The sequence below is a fragment of the Chionomys nivalis genome, chromosome X (genome assembly GCF_950005125.1).
Source record: "Chionomys nivalis chromosome X, mChiNiv1.1, whole genome shotgun sequence".
In the NCBI taxonomy this organism is placed as follows: domain Eukaryota; kingdom Metazoa; phylum Chordata; class Mammalia; order Rodentia; family Cricetidae; genus Chionomys; species Chionomys nivalis.
The window spans coordinates 64709138-64732148 of NC_080112.1; the positions used below are offsets into that span (position 1 = coordinate 64709138).

At 44.7% G+C, this 23011-nt stretch overlaps 1 protein-coding gene across 10 annotated transcripts; it reads right to left on the reverse strand.

The window, feature by feature from the left end:
- Positions 1 to 1317: 1317 nt before the first annotated feature.
- Las1l (LAS1 like ribosome biogenesis factor) lies at positions 1318 to 22643 on the reverse strand. Of its 10 annotated transcripts, none has more exons than XM_057759252.1 (16): positions 22330 to 22643; positions 21496 to 21621; positions 20249 to 20318; positions 18135 to 18216; positions 16798 to 17091; positions 16428 to 16474; positions 15471 to 15580; positions 13000 to 13085; positions 12623 to 12673; positions 12117 to 12323; positions 11608 to 11755; positions 8896 to 9011; positions 7154 to 7226; positions 6129 to 6724; positions 3253 to 3400; positions 1318 to 1654 (listed from the first exon to the last, which is right to left on the reverse strand). In XM_057759252.1, exons 1-16 carry the CDS (start codon positions 22521 to 22523, stop codon positions 1510 to 1512), a joined length of 2493 nt encoding a protein of 830 aa, XP_057615235.1. In that variant the 5' UTR covers positions 22524 to 22643; the 3' UTR covers positions 1318 to 1509. The 10 variants fall into 10 exon arrangements, with proteins under 10 accessions (XP_057615235.1, XP_057615234.1, XP_057615236.1 ...); XM_057759251.1 differs by having other exon boundaries at positions 3253 to 3403; XM_057759253.1 differs by lacking the exon at positions 12623 to 12673 and having other exon boundaries at positions 3253 to 3403.
- Positions 22644 to 23011: the final 368 nt, after the last annotated feature.

Consider the following 23011-nt stretch of genomic DNA (forward strand, 5'->3'; position numbering starts at 1 on the left):
AAAAATCTAATCTTTAAAAAGCAATATCATGTAACCCCAAAACATACACAGTAAAGTGAGCTAGTCTAATGTACACTAGGGCTATAAATATGCATCTTTAGACCATGGAATACGTAACCACTTATTTTCAAGTCCCTTCTTCATATTTAATCTAGATCATTCTTGGTGATCTTTCAGGCTTTGACTTTCAGGTATGCTAGGAAACCTTTAGCCCTTGCCTTTGTGAGAAGAGCAGCATTGGAAAAAAAAAACCAAAAACCTCTGTATTAACCAATGCACAAGGGTGCTTTATCAACACCTATATGCTTACATGGTAAAGTTTGTTGTGCTGGTGGACTCATGGACTGCTTTTAAGAGTAACAAAAACTAGACTAGCTCCCTCGAAAAGCAATATATCAGATCAAGATATGTGTGTATGTATATATCATACACATAAACATATGTATGTACATATACATAATTACGCATGCGCTATATATGCATATATTATAAACATACTATTTATATAGTATTCTTTTAGATGATATATACTCCCTTAAGGTCAAGTTAGAACCCTTGTTGAAGTTCAGTGATGAAAATATTTGGTTACCATGGCTGAGGCTCTGGGTACCATCTGCAGCTGGGAGTGGCTTGGGGGTAGGCAGGGCACAAAACACCTTGACTGGGTTCTGAAACAGCATTTCCAACATAAAGTTTTAACATTTCTTGGAGCAGCTATTTATAGAAACACCTTAAGGTACTTGGAAGAAGCCTAAGTAACTCTGTCCTTCCTCATCAGGCTAAAGGTTCTATGTTTCTTGGCAACTAGGGTCTGATGGAGAATAGGCACTATGAGGTAAGGTGACTGAAAACTGGGTATCTTAAAGCTCCAAGATGACTGCAGAAGTATACTGTATCTTTTCTAAGCCAAATGACAGAGAAATGACAAAGTATACCATTATTTCCAGCTTTTTCTTTTTCTTGGTTTTTCAGTTTGTTGCTTGCTAAAAGAAAAACTGGATCCCACTTCCTGCTACCTCCTGTCCCCACAAAGCCCCACGCCCCAGTTATTCACTGGGCTCTAGAGCCAGCTATGCCTCTTTTCTGGGCCCTGATGCTTTCATGTAGGCTTGCCCACATTACAGGGTTTTAAGGAGTCAGGCAGAAGGTATGCCTACAGTCTAGTTATGAAAGCAATTGGTATACTTAATAGGCCCTAGGCTCCAGCTTCTACTTAAAACCCGTGTTACCATGTCACCTGTTATAGAATATCCACAAAATAAAGGGAGAATTACACTTGTCTAACTCAGAAGACAAACCCTCATCTCACAAACACCATGACAAAAAATCTGTTTATTATTTTTCAAAACAAAACAGAAAATCTGGGAAAATATTCAAATTTCTATTGCGGTGGAAAGCTAAATTGATACAGCTGATCTGAACTATTCCCAGTTGTTCAGTCTGTACCATGGATGGACTCGGGCTGTGAAATATAGCGGGGCTTCAAGGCCACTTGCATCAGGACAGTCATCAGAAGAGCTGCAGGCCAGCTTTGAGCCCATGCAGTTGTCCCTGGTTCCAGAGAAGGCCCTCCAAGTTGCCGCCGCTGCTGCTGCTACTGCTGCTGCTGCTACTGCTAGAGTTGTTACTGCCTCCACAACAACTTAGGCTCAAACTGCAGAGAAAATGGGGAGTCAGTCAGGGAAAGGGGTGGCTCTAAACTCTGGAGGAGCTAAGGGAACTTGACTTGTATGTGCCTGTGGGAAAGGCCAACTTCCTGCCTGTCTTTATACAGAGATAGGAGCTACTCTTGACAAATGATTTCAGGTGAGAACCAGGGGTGGCTCTGCTCCCTGCCCATGAAAGGAAGGAATGAGATTAGAACTTCTCAAGTGAAGCATTACACAGAACTGCAGTACAGAAACTAGGTTAAATCTCATGTATTGCTTGAGATTAAGGGATAGAGGTCCCACCTCAGCTCCAGGAAGATAACAGAGTGGCTGGCTGGCTGCCTCGGTAGAGCCTCTTTCCAAGGTCCTAGAGCTTAGGACCCAAAGGACATTCGGGTGGATCCCTCTCACATCTAATAGTGAGTTAAGGGGCTCAATATGAGGCTTGGGATATAGAGGTAATGCGACCCAACCCTGCTCCATATTTTAAGACTGCTTGAGGTACACAACTATCCTCTGTCTCCCTAACCTCACAAACACTCTTTGAGTTCCTGCTTCCTGTAGATCAAAGGTCCTTCCAGCTAGATGAGGTGCCATCTAGCTGATAGCTAAACTATCAGCCTTCACTCAGGCAGATCTATAGTTACAGTGGATGAATGAAAAATAAAATTATTCCCTGGCAATGCTGAAGCATGCATGAGCAGCCCATATATGGCGGTTCTGTTGAACTTGTCCATATTGGCTTTCATGATGATGAGGATGACTGACCAGGTCTCTTCCTCAAGAGGGCACAATATCTTACTACAGATGGTTGTGAGCCACCATGTGGTTGCTGGGAATTGAACTCAGGACCTTTGGAAGACCAGGCAGTGCTCTTAACCAGTGAGCCATCTTTCCAGTACTATAGTTATAATACTATAGCTGAAAAAAAAAACTTAGAAATAATAGTCCCACCCCTTCCCATCACCCACAACTTTACAAAGAAACTAAGGTCCAGAGTTGAATAAGAAAGAATCTGCCCAAAGTCACAAAGCCAAGTCAAGGGTTCAAGGGTGAAGCTGAGCAACGAAAGGGTTGTCATTTCGTATAACAACTACTAATGGAAGAGGGCTATAAAGATGGGCCAAGTCAATAGCTCTATATGCCCTGGCACTCACTAAGCCAAGCTTTCCTAGGGCCAGGTTAGTTGGAAGAGAAAGGGACCTCTTATAATGGAATCCCACTTCCAATTGGCTTCCCCAGCTACCTCCTCTATTCATCTGCTTCTGGGGCAATTAGATTTTAGAGTCCTCCCCCAGAATGCCCGAGTGAAGGGGAGTTCAAGTCATCTCCTAGGGAATAAGCAAGCAGAACAGGAATGGACTCTCAATTCCAGTGGCCCATAGACAAATGCATACAGAGAAGCACTTGCATACAAACTGGACTCAACCTGGAAGGGGCATCAAATCATGTGTGACTACTCCATTGGTTCCCTATACTAGGGAAAAGAAATAGGAATACTAACAAGGGCATAACCACTGACTCATCCGACCCACTTTTGTTTCCTCTTCATTCATCAGAGGCAGTCAAAGGGCTGAGAAAGCCCACTGCCACAGGTACTCACCTACTCCTGGACTTTGGGGCTTCTAGCCGCTGCTCGAGTACAGGTTGGTCCAAAAGATACATGGTGTCATAATTATCCAACAAAAGTTCTGTTGGGTCGTCAGTCTGACCTGGCATTCGGCCTATAGGGAATGCACCCCATCGCACATCTTCTGTATAACAAAGAAAAGTGGCAAGAGTAAGCTTGGGAAAAGTCAAAACTATATTCACACTCCATCGTAATTAGAATGGCAGTCATTAAAAAAAAGAAGTAACAATAAATACTGGTAAAGATACGGAAAGGGAACTCTCATATACTGCTGAGGGGAATGTAAATTAGTCCAGCCACTGTGGGAGTCAGGATAATGGTTTCTCAAAACAAAAAATAAACAATAACAACAAAAACCCAGAGTATCGTATTTATCCAAAGGATTTCAAAAATCAATGTATCACAGAGATGTTTGCACATCAGTGCCTATTACGGTATTATTTACAGTAGCCAAACCATGGAACCAACCTAGGTGTTCAAGAACAGAGGAGTGAATAAAGGAAAGGCAACAGATAAATATCAAGGGTTTTTTTGAGCTCTAAAGAACTAAGTCACATTTGAAAGAAAATGGATGCTATGGCAGAAAACCATATTAAGTAAGCCAATCTCAGAAAGACAAATACCAGGCCTTTTCTTATTTGTGGTATCTATCTTACATAGATGCATAAAATCATGTACTGCATATCTCACATTAAAGTACACATTTTAACTGTCTAGGGAAGCGAGGCGAACTAATGAAAGAGGAATATAAAATGATAGGAAGGTATGATGGCAAATATCTTTAACATACAATGTATACTTTCATGAAAACTTAGACTAATTTTAAAATATCAAATAAAAATATTTACAGAAAAAAAGTGGGCTGATGAGCCGGTTTTCCTACTGGTAGACAGGCGCACCACCATCTACCTACCTAGCCCTAATAGCCAATTCAGTGTGGGCTTTCTACATGTCCCAGGCTCTGTCCTCACTGTTAGCACTTTTCAAGAATACTCTATGCATCTTAGCATTCCACCACCTTGGCACTTTATAACTCTTACCCCATGTGCTTACATTATATACACATACACACAGACACTTTTCACCACATAAGCAAAGACATCCTCAGATACAGCTGTATCAATGCATTAATTAGTGGAAATCTCAGAATTCTCACAGCATGTCCTGTCCATACCCACCAATACTGATTGCAATTGTTTATATAGCTATGCCCCCATGATGTGTTTGAATGCCGTATCCTTTCTTAGTGGCCTTGCCCAAAGATATACACACACACACACACACACATCCTTAAGGGTGGATACTATTTCTGAGGTTAGAACAATCTCTCTATTTGCACATCTCCCTAATCCTGGCCCTTATAAGAACTTGTATCTGTCTTCATAATCTTTTATCATCCAATACAGATACCATCACACACAAAGCTCACTACCATTGGTTCTATTAGGCATGAGCTGGCCATTCCCATCACTAACATTCCCAAACATATGTATATTATTGCCCATATCTCTTTAGCCTGACATCCTTGTACATGTCCTCTAGGTTACAGCACAGAGCTGATTCTAAATGGCTCTCACTGTCTAATCATAAACCCCTCTGCAGGCTCCCACCTTCCCTCACAGACACTTTCTGGATCTCATGTGTCTCAGCTGATCTTGCTTTCTCTTCAGAAAACACATACAACTGTTCCTGTGCCAATTCCTCTTCCTTTTGCTATTTACAAATCCCAACCTCTCAGCTTTCCTTGCCCTAAGAGGTTTTTCTGTCACTATTTCACAATTTACCTATCAAATGTCACACAGACATGAACAGAGAGAGACAGACAGACAGACACACTGCTCACTCACTCCTGGCACTCCCACTCAAGTTTTTATACCACAACCCCTCCATACCTGTCTTCATAGGGAAAAGGCTACAGATCTTCCCACGAGCTCATTCAATTCTTGATTCTATCTTACTCCACACTGGGCTCAGCTGCTTTCCTTCCTTCTCCAGGCTTTGGCACACAGACCATGCCCCTGCCTCTGGTTTCCATGTGCATGCAGATATGTACCACCCCATATTGATTGTTCTATTTGCTCCATGTCTGTTTCCATTAAGGCTCCTCCTCAAACTAAATGAAGTCATTCAAAAAACTACCCTCAGAGAAAAGAACCCATGCATCTCACTCTCCATCACCAAGGCTCCCCTGCATCCTCTCTGGGCTTCAATCTCATGGACTTGGATGAACACCTAACATCTGAACCACTCTCTATTTTCTTTTGATCTTGACTCCAGTTTTTCTGACTTAATACCCCAGGTTCCAATACACACAGCAAGAACTAGTTACCACCAGTCAGTCTCTATGTGTACACAGAAAACACTCTTAGTGTACACGAAAGCATGTGCCCTAATACATACACGGCCCTGGTCTATCACATTCTTTCCCTCTTACTGCCCAGGTAAGATCACACGCAGGTACTTACTTAGATGTGCTACTTATGTGAAGCCACTTGCCATCCATGTATCCGGGTGCCTAAGGCTTGCCACACACTATCTACATCTTGTCCCTTTCTCATCCATTCTCTAGGGTGAAGGAAAGCCTCAAGAGTCAGTCAGCAGAGCACAATGGCATCAAACTATAATTCTACCTACTCAGGAGGCTGAAATAGGGGATTACTTGAACCCACAGGAACAATAGCAGTGTAGGCAGCCTAGTGAAACCTCCATCTCAAAAACAGTTACAGCTGAGGATAGTGGGACATGCACTCAGAAGGCTAAGGCTACAGGATCTCAAGTCTAGGGTTACATTGTGACACTGAATCTTAAGAGAAGTGGGAGGAAATGAAGTGGATTTAAGGGCTACTTACCAGAGCTTACTTGCCATGCTGAACCCTGCAAAGCTTCCCTTTTCCAGGACATGACCCTAGTATTCTCAAAATCGTAGGATTCCTTCATGAGAGAGAAAGCCCCCATCTCCATTCTGTCTTCATCGTCATCATCGTCTTCGTCATCATCATCATCGTCGTCGTCTTCATCCTCATCCACTTCCTCTTCTTCCTCTATCAAGTCATAACTTTCCTCTACATCTTCCTCCATCTGATCTTGAAAGACCTTTTGTTCCTGTTCCTCATCCTCATCCTGCTCCACCTCATTCTCCTGCTCCTCCTCCTCCTCCTCATTCTCCTTTTCCTCCCCTTGCTTGGCATCCTTAAGGCTGCCTTGCTCCTTCTGTTGAGTATTTTCTTCAGACTCACAATTGGCACCAGATGGTTTTGGGTCCTGATGTAAGGTATCCAATGTGTATGGACCTTTCCCAGTGGAAGAGGAACCTACACTTGTCTTTGCCACACCATTCTCTCCATTCTGAGTATAAATGGAACAGACACGCAGCAGCTTCTCCTGCTCCCCATCTGGCAAGACCTGTCCCATGGCGTTGAAGACTCTAAGCAAACGGAGGGATGGAGTAGGAAAAGGTCAAGGTCTCAAGTCAGTTCATAGCCCAGCACTCTGGGGTTTGAGCTTATTCTCTTAACTTCCATACCTGCCTCTGAAGGGCAGCACAATAGAGCAGAGAGAATGCAAAACAGGAACATGTATGCTAGCTCAGCTCTCTGGCACAACTCTACGCTTTACTTCTATCCTCATTTAAATGAAGACAATAACAGAATCTAACTTCTAGGGTTCTTGGGAGGAGGAAATAAAGCTCACCTAGAATGCCTGGCTGAGTGTCTAGCACACAGTGACAGGCAATGAGTGACAGCTACTAGTCTGCACTCAAACACTACATAAATATAAACTAGCCTAAATGGGCATATGGGACTGGAAATCAGAATGGGAGAACAGTCTCTCCTTTGGGCCTAGCTGAGGATTCCATCCTGAGGGCCAAGGATATGGTGGGAGTGTGCTGGGTTTCTTCTGCATGGAACACAATGTGTGATTCCTTATGGGAGCAGCTACAGCCCAGCCTGGAATGGAGGAAAAGAAAGAAAACAGCAGCAGTTGACGAGACAAAGCGAATGTGGAAGGGAGGCCTGATGAGCACTGTTAATTGACTGTGCGTGCTATAGGAGCTAAGGGGAAGCAGAAAGTTCAAGGAGGGAGCAGAGACTGGGGAGGGCTTCATGTAGGTGAGGCCCAGGTAGCCCAGGGACAAGAGGGAGCACACTGCCTGTGGCCAGAGTAGCCTGGCGGGAGGGCAAGGCCCGTGCTGGGGAGCTGTGGGAAGAAAAGAAGGCTGGGAAGGGAAGTGTGTGCATCATGGGGCAGGCCACCTGCCAGCTCTGAGGACAGGTCAAAGTCCCCGTTTCTGAAGATCACCATGGTAACCACATGGAGGGAGGATGGCCAGGGCGGGGAGCCTAGAGGCAGGAAGACCAGGGAGGCACCTGTTTTCACAACTCAAAACAGTTGGTTAGGGAGGACCTCAGGCACTGTTGGTAGACACGGCAGGGAGGAAGCTGTAAAGGACAGACACACAAAGAGCACGGCTTGGTGACCAACGGGAAGGGTCCAACAGAGGAGAATTCAACAAGATGATACTGTGCACATAACAGACGGTGCTAACAACAAAACCACTAACAGATACGGAGCTGCTGGGGAGGATGAAGGTGAGCACAGCTCACAGAGCCTGGCCCCTAAGAGGTGGCCGGCACTGTGGGACACACAGCAGGATGGAGGGATGGGGCACGTCCTTCTCGAAGTGTAGAATGTGAACTAGGCATGTTTTGCGGAGAGAGCACAAGCAGCGCATGCAGACTGGTCGCAAATGACTGGCCACTGGTCTCTGGGGACAGAGCTGGGACCTACTGACTGGACTGGGAGTCCCTGTTGGCAGAACTTATTTCATATTCCAAGAGGACACTCGTTGATATCGAGCTGATCGCCCAGCTGAGGGAAGCTCCTGGATGCCTACGGCTTTATGTGAGGAAAAGGCAGGAAGAAAACCTACCCTCTCACTGGGGTCCATTAGTGTGATTAATAATAAATGTCCTCAGGCACCTGACGTTGGCAAGATGCCTTGTCCCTGCTGCTTATTACCCGTCCCCTGTGCCCAGCTTCTAGCCAGCCCATTAGGTGCTGTACTGATACAAATCATCAAATGCACCTCTTTCCTGACTATGCCTGTGGCAGCCTGGGACTGAGGTCATGGGTTTAGGCTGGTAGAAAGAAAGTGGAGTTTAGACCCACAGAACTCAGGTCCCGATTGTCATCCCATTATCCAAAAACCACTGTGATTTTAAGGTACTTCAATCCTTAGTCCCTAGAAACCCTATCTGTGAAAATGTATTATACTTCCACCTCCCAAGACTGCTGTGTCAAATTAAAGGAAATAGCCTAGTGAAAAAAGAAACGTGATGCCTAATACTTAATATCTGTGGTATCTTTTATATTTTCTCTGGAAAAAAACAAAAACAGAGTTCTGTATTCACATAGTAACAGGTTTTCTGCCATAGCTCAATCTATGTGGAACATTATAGAAAACCTCAGACATAAGGACAGGCTACAGGGGGTTTGGGCCCTAACTGTAGCATACCTAGGCACAACCCCTCTATTTCCCACTCTGTATAATGGGTGATTTGATGCAAATTCATTGATTATCTGAGAAAGGTAGGATCTGTGCACAAGGAATCGTACCCAGGTGAGCCGCTGTTACTGCTGGCATGTGTCGCATCCCTCTGATATGCTTGGGTTGGGAGAAGATCTCTGTGGTCCAGACTTCTCCAAGACCAGCAGCTTCCACTCTGCAGGCACTTAGGATTGGAAAGTACCTTGAAGGCCATCTAATCAAACCTCTCCATTCTGCTCTTTTCACTCCCTCCCCCAAGTACAAACACATCCTACATTCCTTCTACACTTTTAAGAACTTCCTTGATTTTTCTCTTCTTGAAATGCACAAGTGCTTCCTTTGATGCTCTAACCTGACTCCTCCATAAATTGCTAGTCTGTTTCCCCATTTCTTATTCACATCACTTCTAATCCAGAGCTCACACATCTGGCAGCATGGCTGTACAGCTTGGTCCCATCTCCTGAAGTTCCTGCCTTGGCTGAATTTATCTGTAAGGCCACATTTTTAGTTTATAAATATGATTGTAGCCCAGATGCCACTGAGGGCTCAAGAAAGACTTTTGGATCAAATAGATGGATGAGGAAACTAACACAGTCTTGGCATCCAGTCTTCCACTTCACTCATTTCTCACACACTGGGTCATGTCCTACCAATATAAGCACTGCTGCTAAGGAAACGGCAGAGGACATTTCACTGAGTTCAATGGCATTTACTAAAGTCTGCCTGGTGCCTGGATTTGTGTAATACGCTGGAGTACAGAGAGCTAATGCAGAGCTCTTGCCCTTGCAAAGCTTAGTCTAGGAGAGGGAGGAAGGAGACACAAGGGGGCAGGGTAGACACGGCAACATAAATCTCAAATTTGGAAAATATTTAGGAGTCAACAAAGGTTAGACTGTGCTACCACGAAGTGAGATCTGCAACAATAAAGGATCTGTTCTCGTACTGGACTGCCCATTCAAAGGCAGATGTTGAACATACAGTTGGATAGAGGAAACTGAATTGTGGAGGAAAAGGACTAGACTAAGGAGATGTGAGCTGAGAAGTTTATATGGACAGGAAATAAACACTGGCATTTCCAGGAGGCTATGGCATTCAGCATTAACGTAGCAGATATAGAAATTAATGAGGAGACCTGGTTTAGATAATTAGGTCAAGGCAGCTTTGGGACCGAGTACCAACAAAACCGCAGCAGGTTAAGGAGGAAAAGAGAAAATCAAGATGCTGCGTGAAAACCACTTTTGAGAGATAGGAAAAAAAAAGTGCCAAGCTGATAATAAGCAAACAAAAATATGCATGGTCAAAGCAGATACTGCTTGTATTATTACTCCTTTAACATGAAAAAAAAAAAAACCTCAGACACATTCATAAAGGGTAAGAACCAGCTAAGCAAAAGAGAAACTGCAGTGGGGCCCCAACAATGCTGGCCTCCGAAGCACAGACAGAAGAATGGGTTTTGATGCAGTGTAAGGCCACCTCAAACTGAGATTGGTGGTGTTGACTTTAGAGACAGACCAGCTCAAGAGGACTCAACATCAGGTTGAGGGAGACCTGGTACATGCCTTCATGTACTGAAGGAAGCTAGGGTGAATGGAAGGACTAGAGGTCAATGGGATGTGTTTAAAACAGTCCAGGACTGGAGCCCAAGTGGTCAGTAACATGCGCAAACATAGAACTGAAGCCTGGCGTGAGACCACAAAGTGTAAAGCTACATTGGCAGCAACGAGCAGTGCTGTTTTTCTCAGGGCAAGCTGGACTAGCTACCCAGGCTGAGGGAAGGAAGAAACAGAGCTGAGAAATGAATCATAGCCTGGGAGTCTGTAAGTCAGACACTGCCAAAGGATCACAAGAACAGAAGGTGCCAAAGAGAAGTGATGTGATTAACTACAGACAAGGCTGAGGAAGCAAAATAAAGGAAAGAAATAAAGGGATGGCGGTTGGGACACAGGTAAAAGCAGTGTCAAGGGATAGGAGGGTGAAAATGAAAGGACAAGACATGGTCACCAAGTAGGATGCTGGGATGTCAGCTTTCGGAGGAAGAAAGCTCGGAATAATGGAAATGTGCTGCTGTGTACAGTACAGAATGAAAATCTCCGGAGTTGAGGAAATGTGGGACAAATGGGTCACTCAAATGACAAATACTGCTCTAGAAAGCAGGAAGAGAATCAGGGACTAAAGGCTTTCAGGAGAATGAGGGAAGTAGCTTAGGGCCAGGAAGTGACAGAAAAGAGGGAAAGGCAAACAACCACAGATATTTACAGGAATCAAAACAACACTCCAACTGAGCACACAACTTAGAGAGAACTGAATAAAGGGACTCACAAGAGATATGGTTACCATGACAGGTAGGTCCAGAAATACAAATATAATTGGATGTCAGGTTAAACCTTCATTCTGCTAAGAAGGCATTGGGGATTGTTGTGTAATTATCAAAGGTATATTTTAGGAAGCAAATAGAGGAGATAGCACTGCGCTTCGAGCCAGAAGACCTGGGTTCAATAATAAACACCAGTTACCATTTACTGTGCACTAACTCTGTGCAGGCCACTATGCTAAGCATTCTCACACCAGACTCAGTTTAGCCAAGTCTTAAAAGGAATGACCATAGGAAGCAGCACCCTACCCCTCCCCTTTCCAGACTCAGTTCTCCAATCTGTTACTGGAAGGAATGGGATACCAGGATAGACATCTCCAAAGGAGCCTTCCAACTCTGCCAGTCTAATGCTGTGAGGCCCTGAGGCTTCCAGGGCCATACCCTATTACCAGAGGGAACTAAGACTTACAGCTGAAGGAGTTGGGGACTGGCCCAGCAAGGTGAGCCCAAGCAGGACTCGACCACCTGGGGCCAATCAAGGGAGGCAGAACAGTTGAACAGCCTCCAGCTCTTTCTTGCTTCCCACTGGCTTGCAGAAAACTTCCGGGCATTCCGTCCTGAAAGAAAACAGAGGCTTAAGATAAGATAAAGAGTCAGGTGAGTCCTCCACCCAATCTTTGACCTCAAAATTCAGGATCAATCCCTCATCACCCACCCACCGCCCACCCCCTCAAATCTCCACCCTGTATTTTCCAACTGTGCAAAGCATCCAGAGCGCCCAATTTACTTGGCTCTGAGAAGAAAAAGGAAGAGGGAGATCTATTTGTTCACTACTCCCTACAGGACTCTCTTGAGCAACTTTAAACCTTTAACAAGGGAGCTGTCCACATGGTGGTACTTTACAGCAGAGCGGAGACCACTGGCATATGCTTCTGCTTGAGATGCCTGGGCCCTGGGAAGAGGGCTAGTTTTCCTCACCAATCTTGGTGTTGGCCACGATCAGTTCAACAGTCCATCTAAGGATGTAGGTAGACCGGATCCCAGTGCTCCCCAAGGTAGACAACTCAAAGAACATCCTCTCCAGCAGGGCCTGTGTGAAGGTCTGGGAGTGCAGGCCCCTGAGCAGTGGCTGCCAGAACTGAGAGAATGGCTTTGGCACCAAGACGTCACTCAAGTTGATGTTTTCTGGTTTGTGAGGGATACCCGTTGATGGATGGGAAGGGCAATGGGGTCAAGAGCAAGAGAATGAGAGAGCACCAAAAGCAAGCCAGCAAGAGGGGGAGAAGAAAAATGCACACCAAAGAAAAAGAACAGACATACCCAAGTCCCAACAACAAGAATTGCCATTGCAGAGCAAGAGGAAAGGAAAGCAGAACAGCAGGGAAAAAGAAACCAGTTAGTATCTGGTAAACAACAACTGATACAAAACCAAATACAAAAGAAAAAGAGCTCTGATTCTGACTTCAGCTTTGTCGATAACTCACTGTGTGAATTTGGTTCAGTAACTTCCCCTTTCTGGACCTCAGTCTGACCATCTGTAACATGAGGATGTTGGACTAGATGACCTCTCAAGGCCCTTCCAATGCTGCTGTTCTAGCTCTCTAGCTAGTGGCTAAATCATATTTAACAAGGCACAACAACAGGGTTAAGAAACCGCCGCCCTACCCATCCCTACCCACCTTGACCAATTCAAGGCCACCTAAAGAAAGTCCCACTACTACGCGTCAGCAGAACTGTCTATTCTGTTCAGCCAAAGGGCTGAAGTTTCAGTCCCGTCCCACCCCACACTCCAGCCCACTTCTGGAGTTCCCACACAAGAAACACAGAACCCTAAGAGTCCTGTGGACATTCAGGACCCTACCTTCATACTCTATCTGCAAAGCTGCCAATTGCTCAAAAGTGGGGATAAGAAAGCCTTCGTCCAGAAAAGCATCCAGCACAGCATCCCTAAAGCAAACAGACAGTAATTTAGAGGGCATGGTTGTACATGCCTACAATCTCAGCTACTCAGGAGACACAGGAGGCCAAGGCAAAAACATTCTTAAATTCAGAACCACCCTGGGTAACATAACAAACCTCAGTCCCGAAGGAAGAAAAAGGTGTCCTTTCCAAATATACTGCATTGATTCACTGGCTATTTAAAACTGAAATATGAGTTTGTACCATTGTCTGGGGCTCAATGGTACAAGACTTAGCACAGTGTGCGTAAGGGTCAGGGCCTGATTCCCAGCACAAAGAAGAAAGACAAAATCAAAAACAAAACAAAAAAAGCACACACTAAAATGCAAGCTGACAGAAGACTCACCTATTCCTGCAACACTTCCAAAACAGCTAATGTCTCTGGTTCAAATGGCCAGAGTCAGTGGGAGGGACTAAGTAGGCGACAATAGCTATTAGGCTTCAGGTTCCTGGGGGAGGAGCTGAGCCAGAGTCTGGAATTAGTGGGCTTTAAACACTCATGTACCAAGCACATGGTGATGTGATGTCTATAAAGGAGAGCAGTGGTGACTGAACAACTCAAATAACAGAATAAGTCTTAGGCTGACAGAAAAAAATAAATGCCTAGGTTAGAGCTCAGTTCCTACAATATTTTTCTTCCTCCCCCCTTTCTCTGTCCTCTACACATTCCCTTCTTGCTACCTCTACTAGATCCTAGAAACTGAAATGTTAGCTATTCAATTGCTAGTCCAAATATGATTCAGGACTTCGTACTGAGAACCCAGATCAAAGTTAGAGGGGTTGAAAACTTCACCAATAGAGGAGATTTCTCAGCTTCATCTAGCTCAAATTTAAATCAGCAACAGCGAATTCTCTACAGCTACTGGCTTGCTAAGAACCTCTCCTAGCTGACTACGTCTAAAGGAGTCAATAAGCTTTCACGATGTCCTAGTATCTAGAGGGCTGACAACATAGTCAGTTCCTTCTATTCATCAGACCAAGTTTAGAAAAATAATTGTCCTTCCAATCATCCCTCATCTCCTCAGATAAGTAGCTTAGAACTTAAAACAGCCACCAGCTGTCTGCTCAGCACAAAAGGGCAGATACTACTATGTAGGGCACAGGGGTAGTTCTTCCCAGCTGCTGGAGAAGCTATTCCTCAGACTTTTGCTGAAGGGTAGAGTCAAGAAGTCTAGCATGGGCAAATTCTAGTAAAATGAATGTGGAAGCATGGTGGGGTGCACACATTTAATCTGAGCACTCAGCACAGGCAGGTAAATCTCTGAGTTCCAAGACAGCCTGGTCTACATAGTGCGTTTGAGGCCTGCCAGAGCTATATAGGGAGACCCTGTCTCAAAAAACAAAACAGACAAACAAAAACCCATAACAGCACCATCACCTTTGGAACTAGTCTTCTGGAAATAAAGACAACAAGAGTAATCCCAGCTTACATGACAAGCTTCCATCCAAACTCACCTATAACAGATCTAGTATAGATTCTTTTCAACTCTGCATCTTAGATATCTTTTAACTTTCCTTCACTGTAGGGCTAGCATTTACCTCCATAGTTTTTTGTTTCATCTTTTCTTTCTTCCCTTTTGGCACTGGAGATATCAAGGCCAAGGTTTTGTGCACACTAGGCAACTGCTCTACCACTGAACCACATCACACTCCCAGCCTGCCTCCACAGGTTGCTGTTGGTAGTGAGTCCTTCAAAGCCCTTTCAAATTGAATTAGGTAGAATAAACAAGAGCAACATTTTTGCCTACTCAGCTTGAATTGTGGGCAGGGAGACACACCACAGCCGTACTGAGTGGGAGAGGAGGGAACTTAGTCTCTAGCAGCCACACCCTAAGAAGGCCCTGCCTTTGTCTGCCTAGGCATGACTAGGTAGCAAGGTGTTAGTTGCCAGGGAAGGCACTCCTAACTCTGGCTGTTCTAGTAACTAACAGCAGGCAACCTGGTGGCTAGCAGGGTTAGAGGCACACCATACAGAAGACACCATAAAAGGGAAAAAGATTTCCTCTAGGATTTCCTACAACAGAGATCAGCTAGCTAGAATATGACACCTGCTTTCCCTTTCTGGTACTAAGAATTGAATTCAGGGCATTGCACATACTAGGCAACCATAATACCACTGAGCTATATTCCCAGGCACCTTTTCAGGGAAAACCCCACTCAACTATTATTTTGAGACAGGGTCTAATAAGTTGCAGACTGGCTTTGAACTTATTCTATAGCACAGGCTGTGAATTTACGATCTGCCTACCTCAACCTCCCAAATAGCTGGAATTACAAGTCTACATCACCAGGTATGGTTTGGAAATCAATTTCAATGAGGCTTTCGTCCTGTACCCTAGAGAGCAGGTAACCCAGAGTTACCAAGTTACAAACCTGTTCTCCCATGTAATGCTTTTGAGTTCTTCCAGGATACACTGTACACACGGAGAAAGGTTGTTCCACACCTTAACAGCCTGAGGTAAATGCCTGTATTTCTCCAGCACCTGACAGCAAAAAGAGTCAATCAGAAGTGTGACCCTGCCAAGCAACCCACCCCAAATTCCTTTAGGATCCCTTCGCATAGTACCTCAGCATTGCCCTTAAGGGAACAGGACAAAACACACAAGATGGGCCCGCAACTCCTTTATTGGCCCAGCAACTAAAAATGACTAGATTTTCTTCTTTTCCCACTCTCCCCCTCCAAATCCTGTGGCTCCCAATAATCAGATACTCTGATACTAGGTGTCACATGGAAGGATATGGTTTGAGATAAGCTGAGATTTTTGAGCCAAAGGGTAAGGAACAAATGGGAGAAATGAGTTATGGGAGCAAGGGAATTGTTGAGACCCAAAGTTCTTATCCTACTTCTGTTATTAACTATGTATATAACTCTGACTCTGTCCCGTTCCTCATCCAAGGTTTCAATCTGTCTGTAAAAAAAGGGAGAATGAACTAAATGATTTCTGAGCCTTTCTATAAAAACTACCTTGTCTCATTTGATGGAGGGAAGCTCATTTGCCCCACCTACTGGTCATCTTGAGAATCACAAGGCTCTACAACTAGCCCATTCCCAGTTCTCTACAGCAGAGCAGACAGTCCATCACCTTCACTATGGGTTTGCCTCCTTCCATCACTTCACAGGATCATCTGCTTAGACTCTGCTCTCCTCGTTCCTAGTCCCACCCCTCCAAACAGTACCTTCATGCTCTGCCACTTTTCTTCCAAATTCTGAGAAGCTCCCTCATGCTCTGCCACTTTCAAATTCTTTCTCAAGATTCCTCTCTCAGGTAGCTGGCAAAAGGGAAGAAATGCCTGTGGCAGGTAACAGCATACTGCACCAAGGACACTTACCTTAAACTGCTCCTCTTCATATGATACCAGCAATTCCCGTGCTTTTTCTGAAAACAGCATGGAAAAAAGTTAGGGAAGGAAGCCCAGTCTCCCATTCCCTCTGTGAATCTGAGCCTCTTGTATCTCATTTCTTATACTATAAACTGAGAACTAAAATTCCTTCCCCACTTACTCCACATAACTCAAGAAAAATCATGGGGCAAACGCAATAACCACTACATCACGGAAACTATCCCAGTGAGATAGTTTATTTCCAACAGTCAGTTTCTATACTGGGACTCGCTAGATCCCACAGAAACGATCCAATCCATTAGGGAAACAAGCAGTTCTGAGCCCAAGCTGAGTGTTCTTTGCCCACATGAATACCTACCATACAGCTCTTTATATCTTGGACTGGGTTCTGGAGGAGAATCTGCCTCTTTCTTGTCTTTATCGTTCACATTGTCCTCAACAGGCAGCTCTTCATCTTTGTCATCCTCCTGAGGCTCTGGTTCTGCTTCTACTTCTGCTTCTACTACAACATCAACAATAGTTTCACCTTCCGCTTCTTGGTGTTCTTCTGGCTCTATCTGGTCGTCTTCCAACTCCCAGGTCTCTTTCAGGGTATCCTCCAGTTGACGGCTCCAGTACGTCTTCTGGAGCCAATTCAGGACAAAGTAGCAACCTAGGAAAGGTGGGTGAATGGGGCAGACATGTCATAGAACCAACTATGGGCAAGTAACTAGCAGGCTCTTAGCTTTCTGGGCTTCTGCTCTCATTCTGCATGTATAAATGGGAAAGTCTAAGGAAAAGACGGCTCCAGGGCTCAACTCCCAAGTAGCCACATACAGCCTCTCTTGAGCCTGGTTTTTGTATTCTCCTGCTCACTAGTATCTTTCCCAGGAGAAAAAACCACTACTACTGACCTTAGACATGGGTGACAAATAAAATAAGGGGTGGTAAATGGGAGACCTGAAGCCTAGCTACACCAGCTACTTACATTCCCTTAGCCAAACTGCTTTCCTCTTCCAGATCTCGGTTTCCTGATTACAAGGGAAGAGCCCAAATCAGGGAGTTTTCATCAAGATAAAAAGAATGCCGAGTTCATGACACTATGGTTTATACCTCTCAACCCACCCCTTCAGACTACTTCCACCTATATAACAAAATTTAAGAAGAAAACATACCCTATAATTAAAATATCAAAAAGGACCATAACAGTGGGGCTAAAGAAATGACTCATCAGCTAACAGCAATTGTACCTACAGAGAACCCAGGTTCAGATCCCAGTGCCTAGAGCAGGTGGTTTATGACTGCCTATAACCCTAGTTTCAGAAGCCCCAAAAACCTCTCCTGGCCTCTACAGGTACACACAGATAAATAGTAAATACACACTCATGTATATAAATAAAAATAACAGAAATTTAAAAACAGGACCAGGACAGTACACTGCCAAGTCATATCAAATCCTAAAACAAGGTAATACTAATCCTGATTTCATTTTTCATACATTTTCATATATGCTTTTTCCATATGAAAATACTACATATTGTGATCATCAAGCTTTGGAAAGCCCCTTATACTGTAGCCCAAATGAGTCTATAACATATTTTACCCAAGTTCTGGTCCTGACACCAGGTACAATCCTCCTGTGTCCCTTCCCCAAATGCCACCCAGCCCAGACCCAGGAGCTTAACTGTGCTAGGTATCACACCCAGTGACATTCACCTCTGCGGCAGTCATTTATATGGGGCATTTTCTTGTGGGTCAACTTGTGGCGAAGTTCAACAATCCAGTCTGGAATGTTCACCTGATTTAGGAGTAGAGGATGAGTTTAATTAGAAATGAGAAAATAATGAAGCTTGCAGAAACTTAGGGATGAATCACCTTGACCATCCATGCCCAGTGATTAAAATGCAGGGTTCCTGATTATATTTTACTGCTCATTGGAAGTAGTGTTAAATAAGAAAAGGCAACTATCTCCACCCATTCTCCATCAAGAGATTTCTATGAATGAGCATTAGTAATTACCTTCTTGGCTTCTCTTTGCCCTTTCCTTCTTCTTAGGTATCTTTATCCTTCTCTGCCTCCCACAAGAGCTCCAGGAAGTTTTTTCATGGTTGAGAACATACCCACCCTCAAAGCCCCTACACAACTAACATACTCACTCAAGCCAGAAATATCTGGCATTTTCTTGCTGCTTGGCTGAGCTGTTTGTTTCCTCAGACTGCTAGCTCCTGGAGGGCAGGCATTTTGACTACTACCCTCTTTTGTGTATACCCAGAGGTATAATTGGGCTCCTCACTTTCACTGGGCGACTGCAGACAAGACAAGCAGAGCTTGCCAAGCCCACTGAAATGCAAGTTATGAGAACCATGGGAACAATCTGCTTCTTTAAAACTGTAAAACTGGACATTCAATCGTCAAGTCAAACTCTTTCTGTTAAGGACTCCGACAGCACAAGACATAATCCTAAGATTCAACAAATGAGATTGCATGACACTTAAAAGTGTCTGCATATCAAAGAAAGTAACAAAACAGAGAGATAGCACAACTTAGAAAATGGGAGAAAATCTTTGCCAAGTATATATCATATAGGCAGTAATAGCTATAAAGAATCTCCAAAATTAAACAATAAAATATTGTACCATCAATAAATATACTAACTAACATACACTTCTCAAAGAAATGTGCATGGTCAATAAATATTTGAAATACTGTTCAACAGCCTTAGGTCTTAAGAAAAGATAATTTTTTTCAAGATTTGATCTCAACCCAGTCAGAATTGCTATCATTAAGAAAACAAGCAACCGGTTGATGGTGGCACACACACCATTAATCCCAGCACTCAGGAGGCAGAGGCAGGTGGATCTCTGTGAATTTGAGGCCAGCCTTGGTCTACAAGAGCTAATTCCAGGACAGACTCCAAAGCCACAGAGAAACCCTGTCTCGAAACTAAAAAACAAAACAAAAAAAAAAAAAAAAAAAAAAGAAAGAAAGAAAGAAAGAAAGAAAGAAAGAAAGAAAAAAAAAACCAAGCAACAGTAAATGCTGGTGAGACGTGGGAAAAAGAGTACCCTTATTCACTGCTGGCAAGAGTGTAAACTGGTATGGCCATTATAGAGGTTCCTAAACAACCAAAATTAAAATTATCATATGATCCACCTACACCACTCCTGGGTATATAGCCAGGAATTCTAAGGCAAAATACCACAGAAATACTTACACATCCACATTTACTGCTACCTTGATTCACAATTGCTGCAATATATAATGAGCCCATAGGTCTACCAACATGCACATGAAGACAACATGAAGCATTTACAGAATGAAATTTTACTCAGTTGTAAAGTATGATATCGTCAGGAAAACAGATGGAATCGGAGATCAGTATGTGAAGCAAACAAAATAAGCCAAACTCAGAAAGTCAACCAGTTCATAGATTTTCTCATATGCAGAATCTAAATTTAAATTTATAGATGTGCATGTCTATGTTTAGGCGGTGAATATAGAAAGCAGACTGTGGGGGAGGGAGGAAGGACCTAATGAGAGGGACAAAGGAAACAAGTGAGGCTAATGGAATGTGACATGCAAGCAAATGGAAGGACGATTTGAAAGAGGAACCAAAAAACAAAGTATAACCATATGTGTATGAATGCTGCCACAGAACACACGCTTTCATGTGGTAACAACACAAAACCTGAAAGCTAAGGGTCTGATGCTCCTCGTGGGTCTGTCTACCTGGCAGTGATGAGATTAATCTGCTTACATGTTACACCATGACCCAGTCAAGACACCCTCCTACAAAAAGAGGATGTGCAATGCCATTTTATCACACATACCTCCTGAGCCAGGTACTTGAGGGGGAGGTTAGAACATTTGGTCTTCCTCTCTGAGATAAGATTCACAAACCTGGGTTGGGAAAGAAATAAGTGGTGGAGTATAAAAACCTGTTTCACTCAAAATTCCTTGTAAAGTTACTGATATCTTGTATTTCTACAATCTTTTTACTGACTGGCCTGTTCTTATGATTGGTGTCAGCCAAAGCAGGGACATTTCCACTCAGCCCAACATTGACTGAGGACTATGCTATGTACTGAAACAATACAGATAAATAAGATACTGTTCTGGTCTTGGCAAATTTGGTCTGGAATAATCGTGACATACAATAGAACACAATATGCTATAGATATCAGAACAAATGACTACATCATATGGGGAACAGATAAATGACAGAAACAGAGGACAAAGGGGAAGACATCAAGACAGAGAGTGAAAATATATAAGGCTTTGAAGTATGAGAAAACTTCAGCGGCAACCCTTCCCCCAAAATGTATGAAATTCTCAGAACCACTATGATTCAGTTCAATTGGAAGCTCCCAGCCTGTGTCTTTTCTTCCACAATTCGGCAACTGTTCAGCTTTCAGAGGAGAGAGAAAAGGAAAAGAAGTAGTTCAAGGAGCCCAGCCCAGTCCCCTCTGTATGTGTGGTGGTGATGGTATGATAAGATGGTTGGACAGTCCACAATAAATTACAGCAATGAACTACTGAGCTGGGGACAATGGCAACTAGGGAGGCAGAGGCAAGAGGATCACCTTGGAGTAGGAAGCCAGCCTCAGTTACAAAGTGAGCTGTAGACCAATAGAAGCTACATGATGAAACCCTGCCCAAAGAAAGGAATTGGTGAAAAGAGACTAAGTTAATAGGGAAGGGGAAACCCAGATTGCCAAAGCTGGGTTGGATCTAAATACTCCACGTTCTGAATGTCACGCTCCCTCACAGCCCTACACTTGGTTCTGAAAACTCCACATGGTCTGAATTTCACATCCCCTCGCAGACCAATACATATTTCAGAAAGGGGAGGGGAAAAAGGAGAGAGAAGGCTTTCTGGAAAGGAAGAAAAGATTGTGTAGGCAAGGCATAGTTGTGAACAAGGTAAACAAGATAAACAATCACAAGGTGATTCACACACAAAGACCTACCTAGGGCTTTTGTTCAGGTAGCACCTGAAGCCAAGCCTTGTTCATCCAGGTTTACCCACCTCCAGTTCCCAAAGCCACCCCCCAGTTTTCCCCCATGCAGGTCTTACCTGACCAACGCCATGCCATAGAGCAGTCTAAGTTCATCGGTGCCCAAGCCACCAGCTACATCCATGAGCTTACAGCGTACCAGGTCAGCAGTAGAAGCCACTGCCAGGGGCAGGTCGTTGCCTAACCTAAAGGGCCACAGTCCAGCACCATCATAAAAGTCCTTACGCTGTCCCACCCGCTACCACAGAAGCTTGGTCGCTGCGCTCTACTCCCAATACACACTGAGAAAGTGCATGGGAATACAAAACACCGTGGGAAAGACAGGGCAAAATCCCTGAAACCCAACAGTAACAAAGGAAGTGAGTCCCTGGCTGGGATACACGGAACGTATGAGCTACCACAGTTAGCAGCAGTGGTGTGGACACAGTTCGTTCTCTCCCCCTCCCCAAACTATTTAGCTCGCAAATCACGATCACACCCCCTCCCCAAACTGAACTGAGCAGCCCCTCCAGCCCGCGTCCAATCCAAAGAGCCACAGTCCAATCCCTAACTAGAATCAGAAAGCCACCCTAGCATGTCTAACTACTCCCCTTTAGTCCTGGGCTCAGGTCCCCTCTGTTTGGCAAGTAAAGCTTAAACCTCACCGGTCCAAAAACATTAAGGGGACATACACCCTAGTTTTCATCCACGAGGTGAGTACTAGAACTTGGCTGCAACCCGCCCCCTCTCCCCCTCCCCAGGCACTTGGGAAGGACGCACTTAGGAGGGAGGCACCAAAAGGCAACTTCGGGAAGGCTATAGAAAATAAGGCTGTCGCGGGAACTCAGGAAAAGAAGGAGTGAGGCACCCACAGCACCCAGGTCAGAGGGCTGACCCCGCCGCCGCCGCCTTACCTGCTCCGCCACACCGTAATACGGTTCAGCGCGTACTGCTGCAATTTCTGATCATCGCAGAACAGATAAACCGTCACTTGATCCCATTCAGCCCGGCTCAGCCAGGAGACCACGATACTCTCGGGACACGGCGGCGGCTGAGGCTGTTTCTCTTTGAAGTCGTTCCCGTCCCACGAACGCCACACGCAGTCCATCCCTGGGGGGGGGGGGAGACCAAGACCAGGTTCAGTCCTGGAACCCCACCAGACCTGAAAAGCGCCCGTGTACCGCGCGCTTCCGCAGCTTTCCCCGATAACGTGCGACCCTCGCTTCAAACGGCGGCCACCTCACCAGCCAATTGGAGAGCGCGACCGCGACGCAAGCCCGCCTCTCAGCGTCAGGGTGCCCAATTGGAACGTGGGGCATGCGTCCCTCGTGCAGGATTACGCCCGCACTCGCCGCCGGAAGTGTTCTCTCCACAAAGCCGCCTTACTAGAACCACAAGCTTTCAGCTTCTAGGTTCTGCTAGTTTCCTGGCTGTTTCGCGTCTGTGTGTCCGGACTGCCAACAGGGAAAAAAAATACTTTGCGCCCCTTGGCGGTCAACGGAGGAATTGTACTCCATTACTGTACTTTCCCGATAATATGCTTTAAGTTTTTAAAAAAGTTCCTAATCCGATAGATTACTGTGGACACTGAAGAAC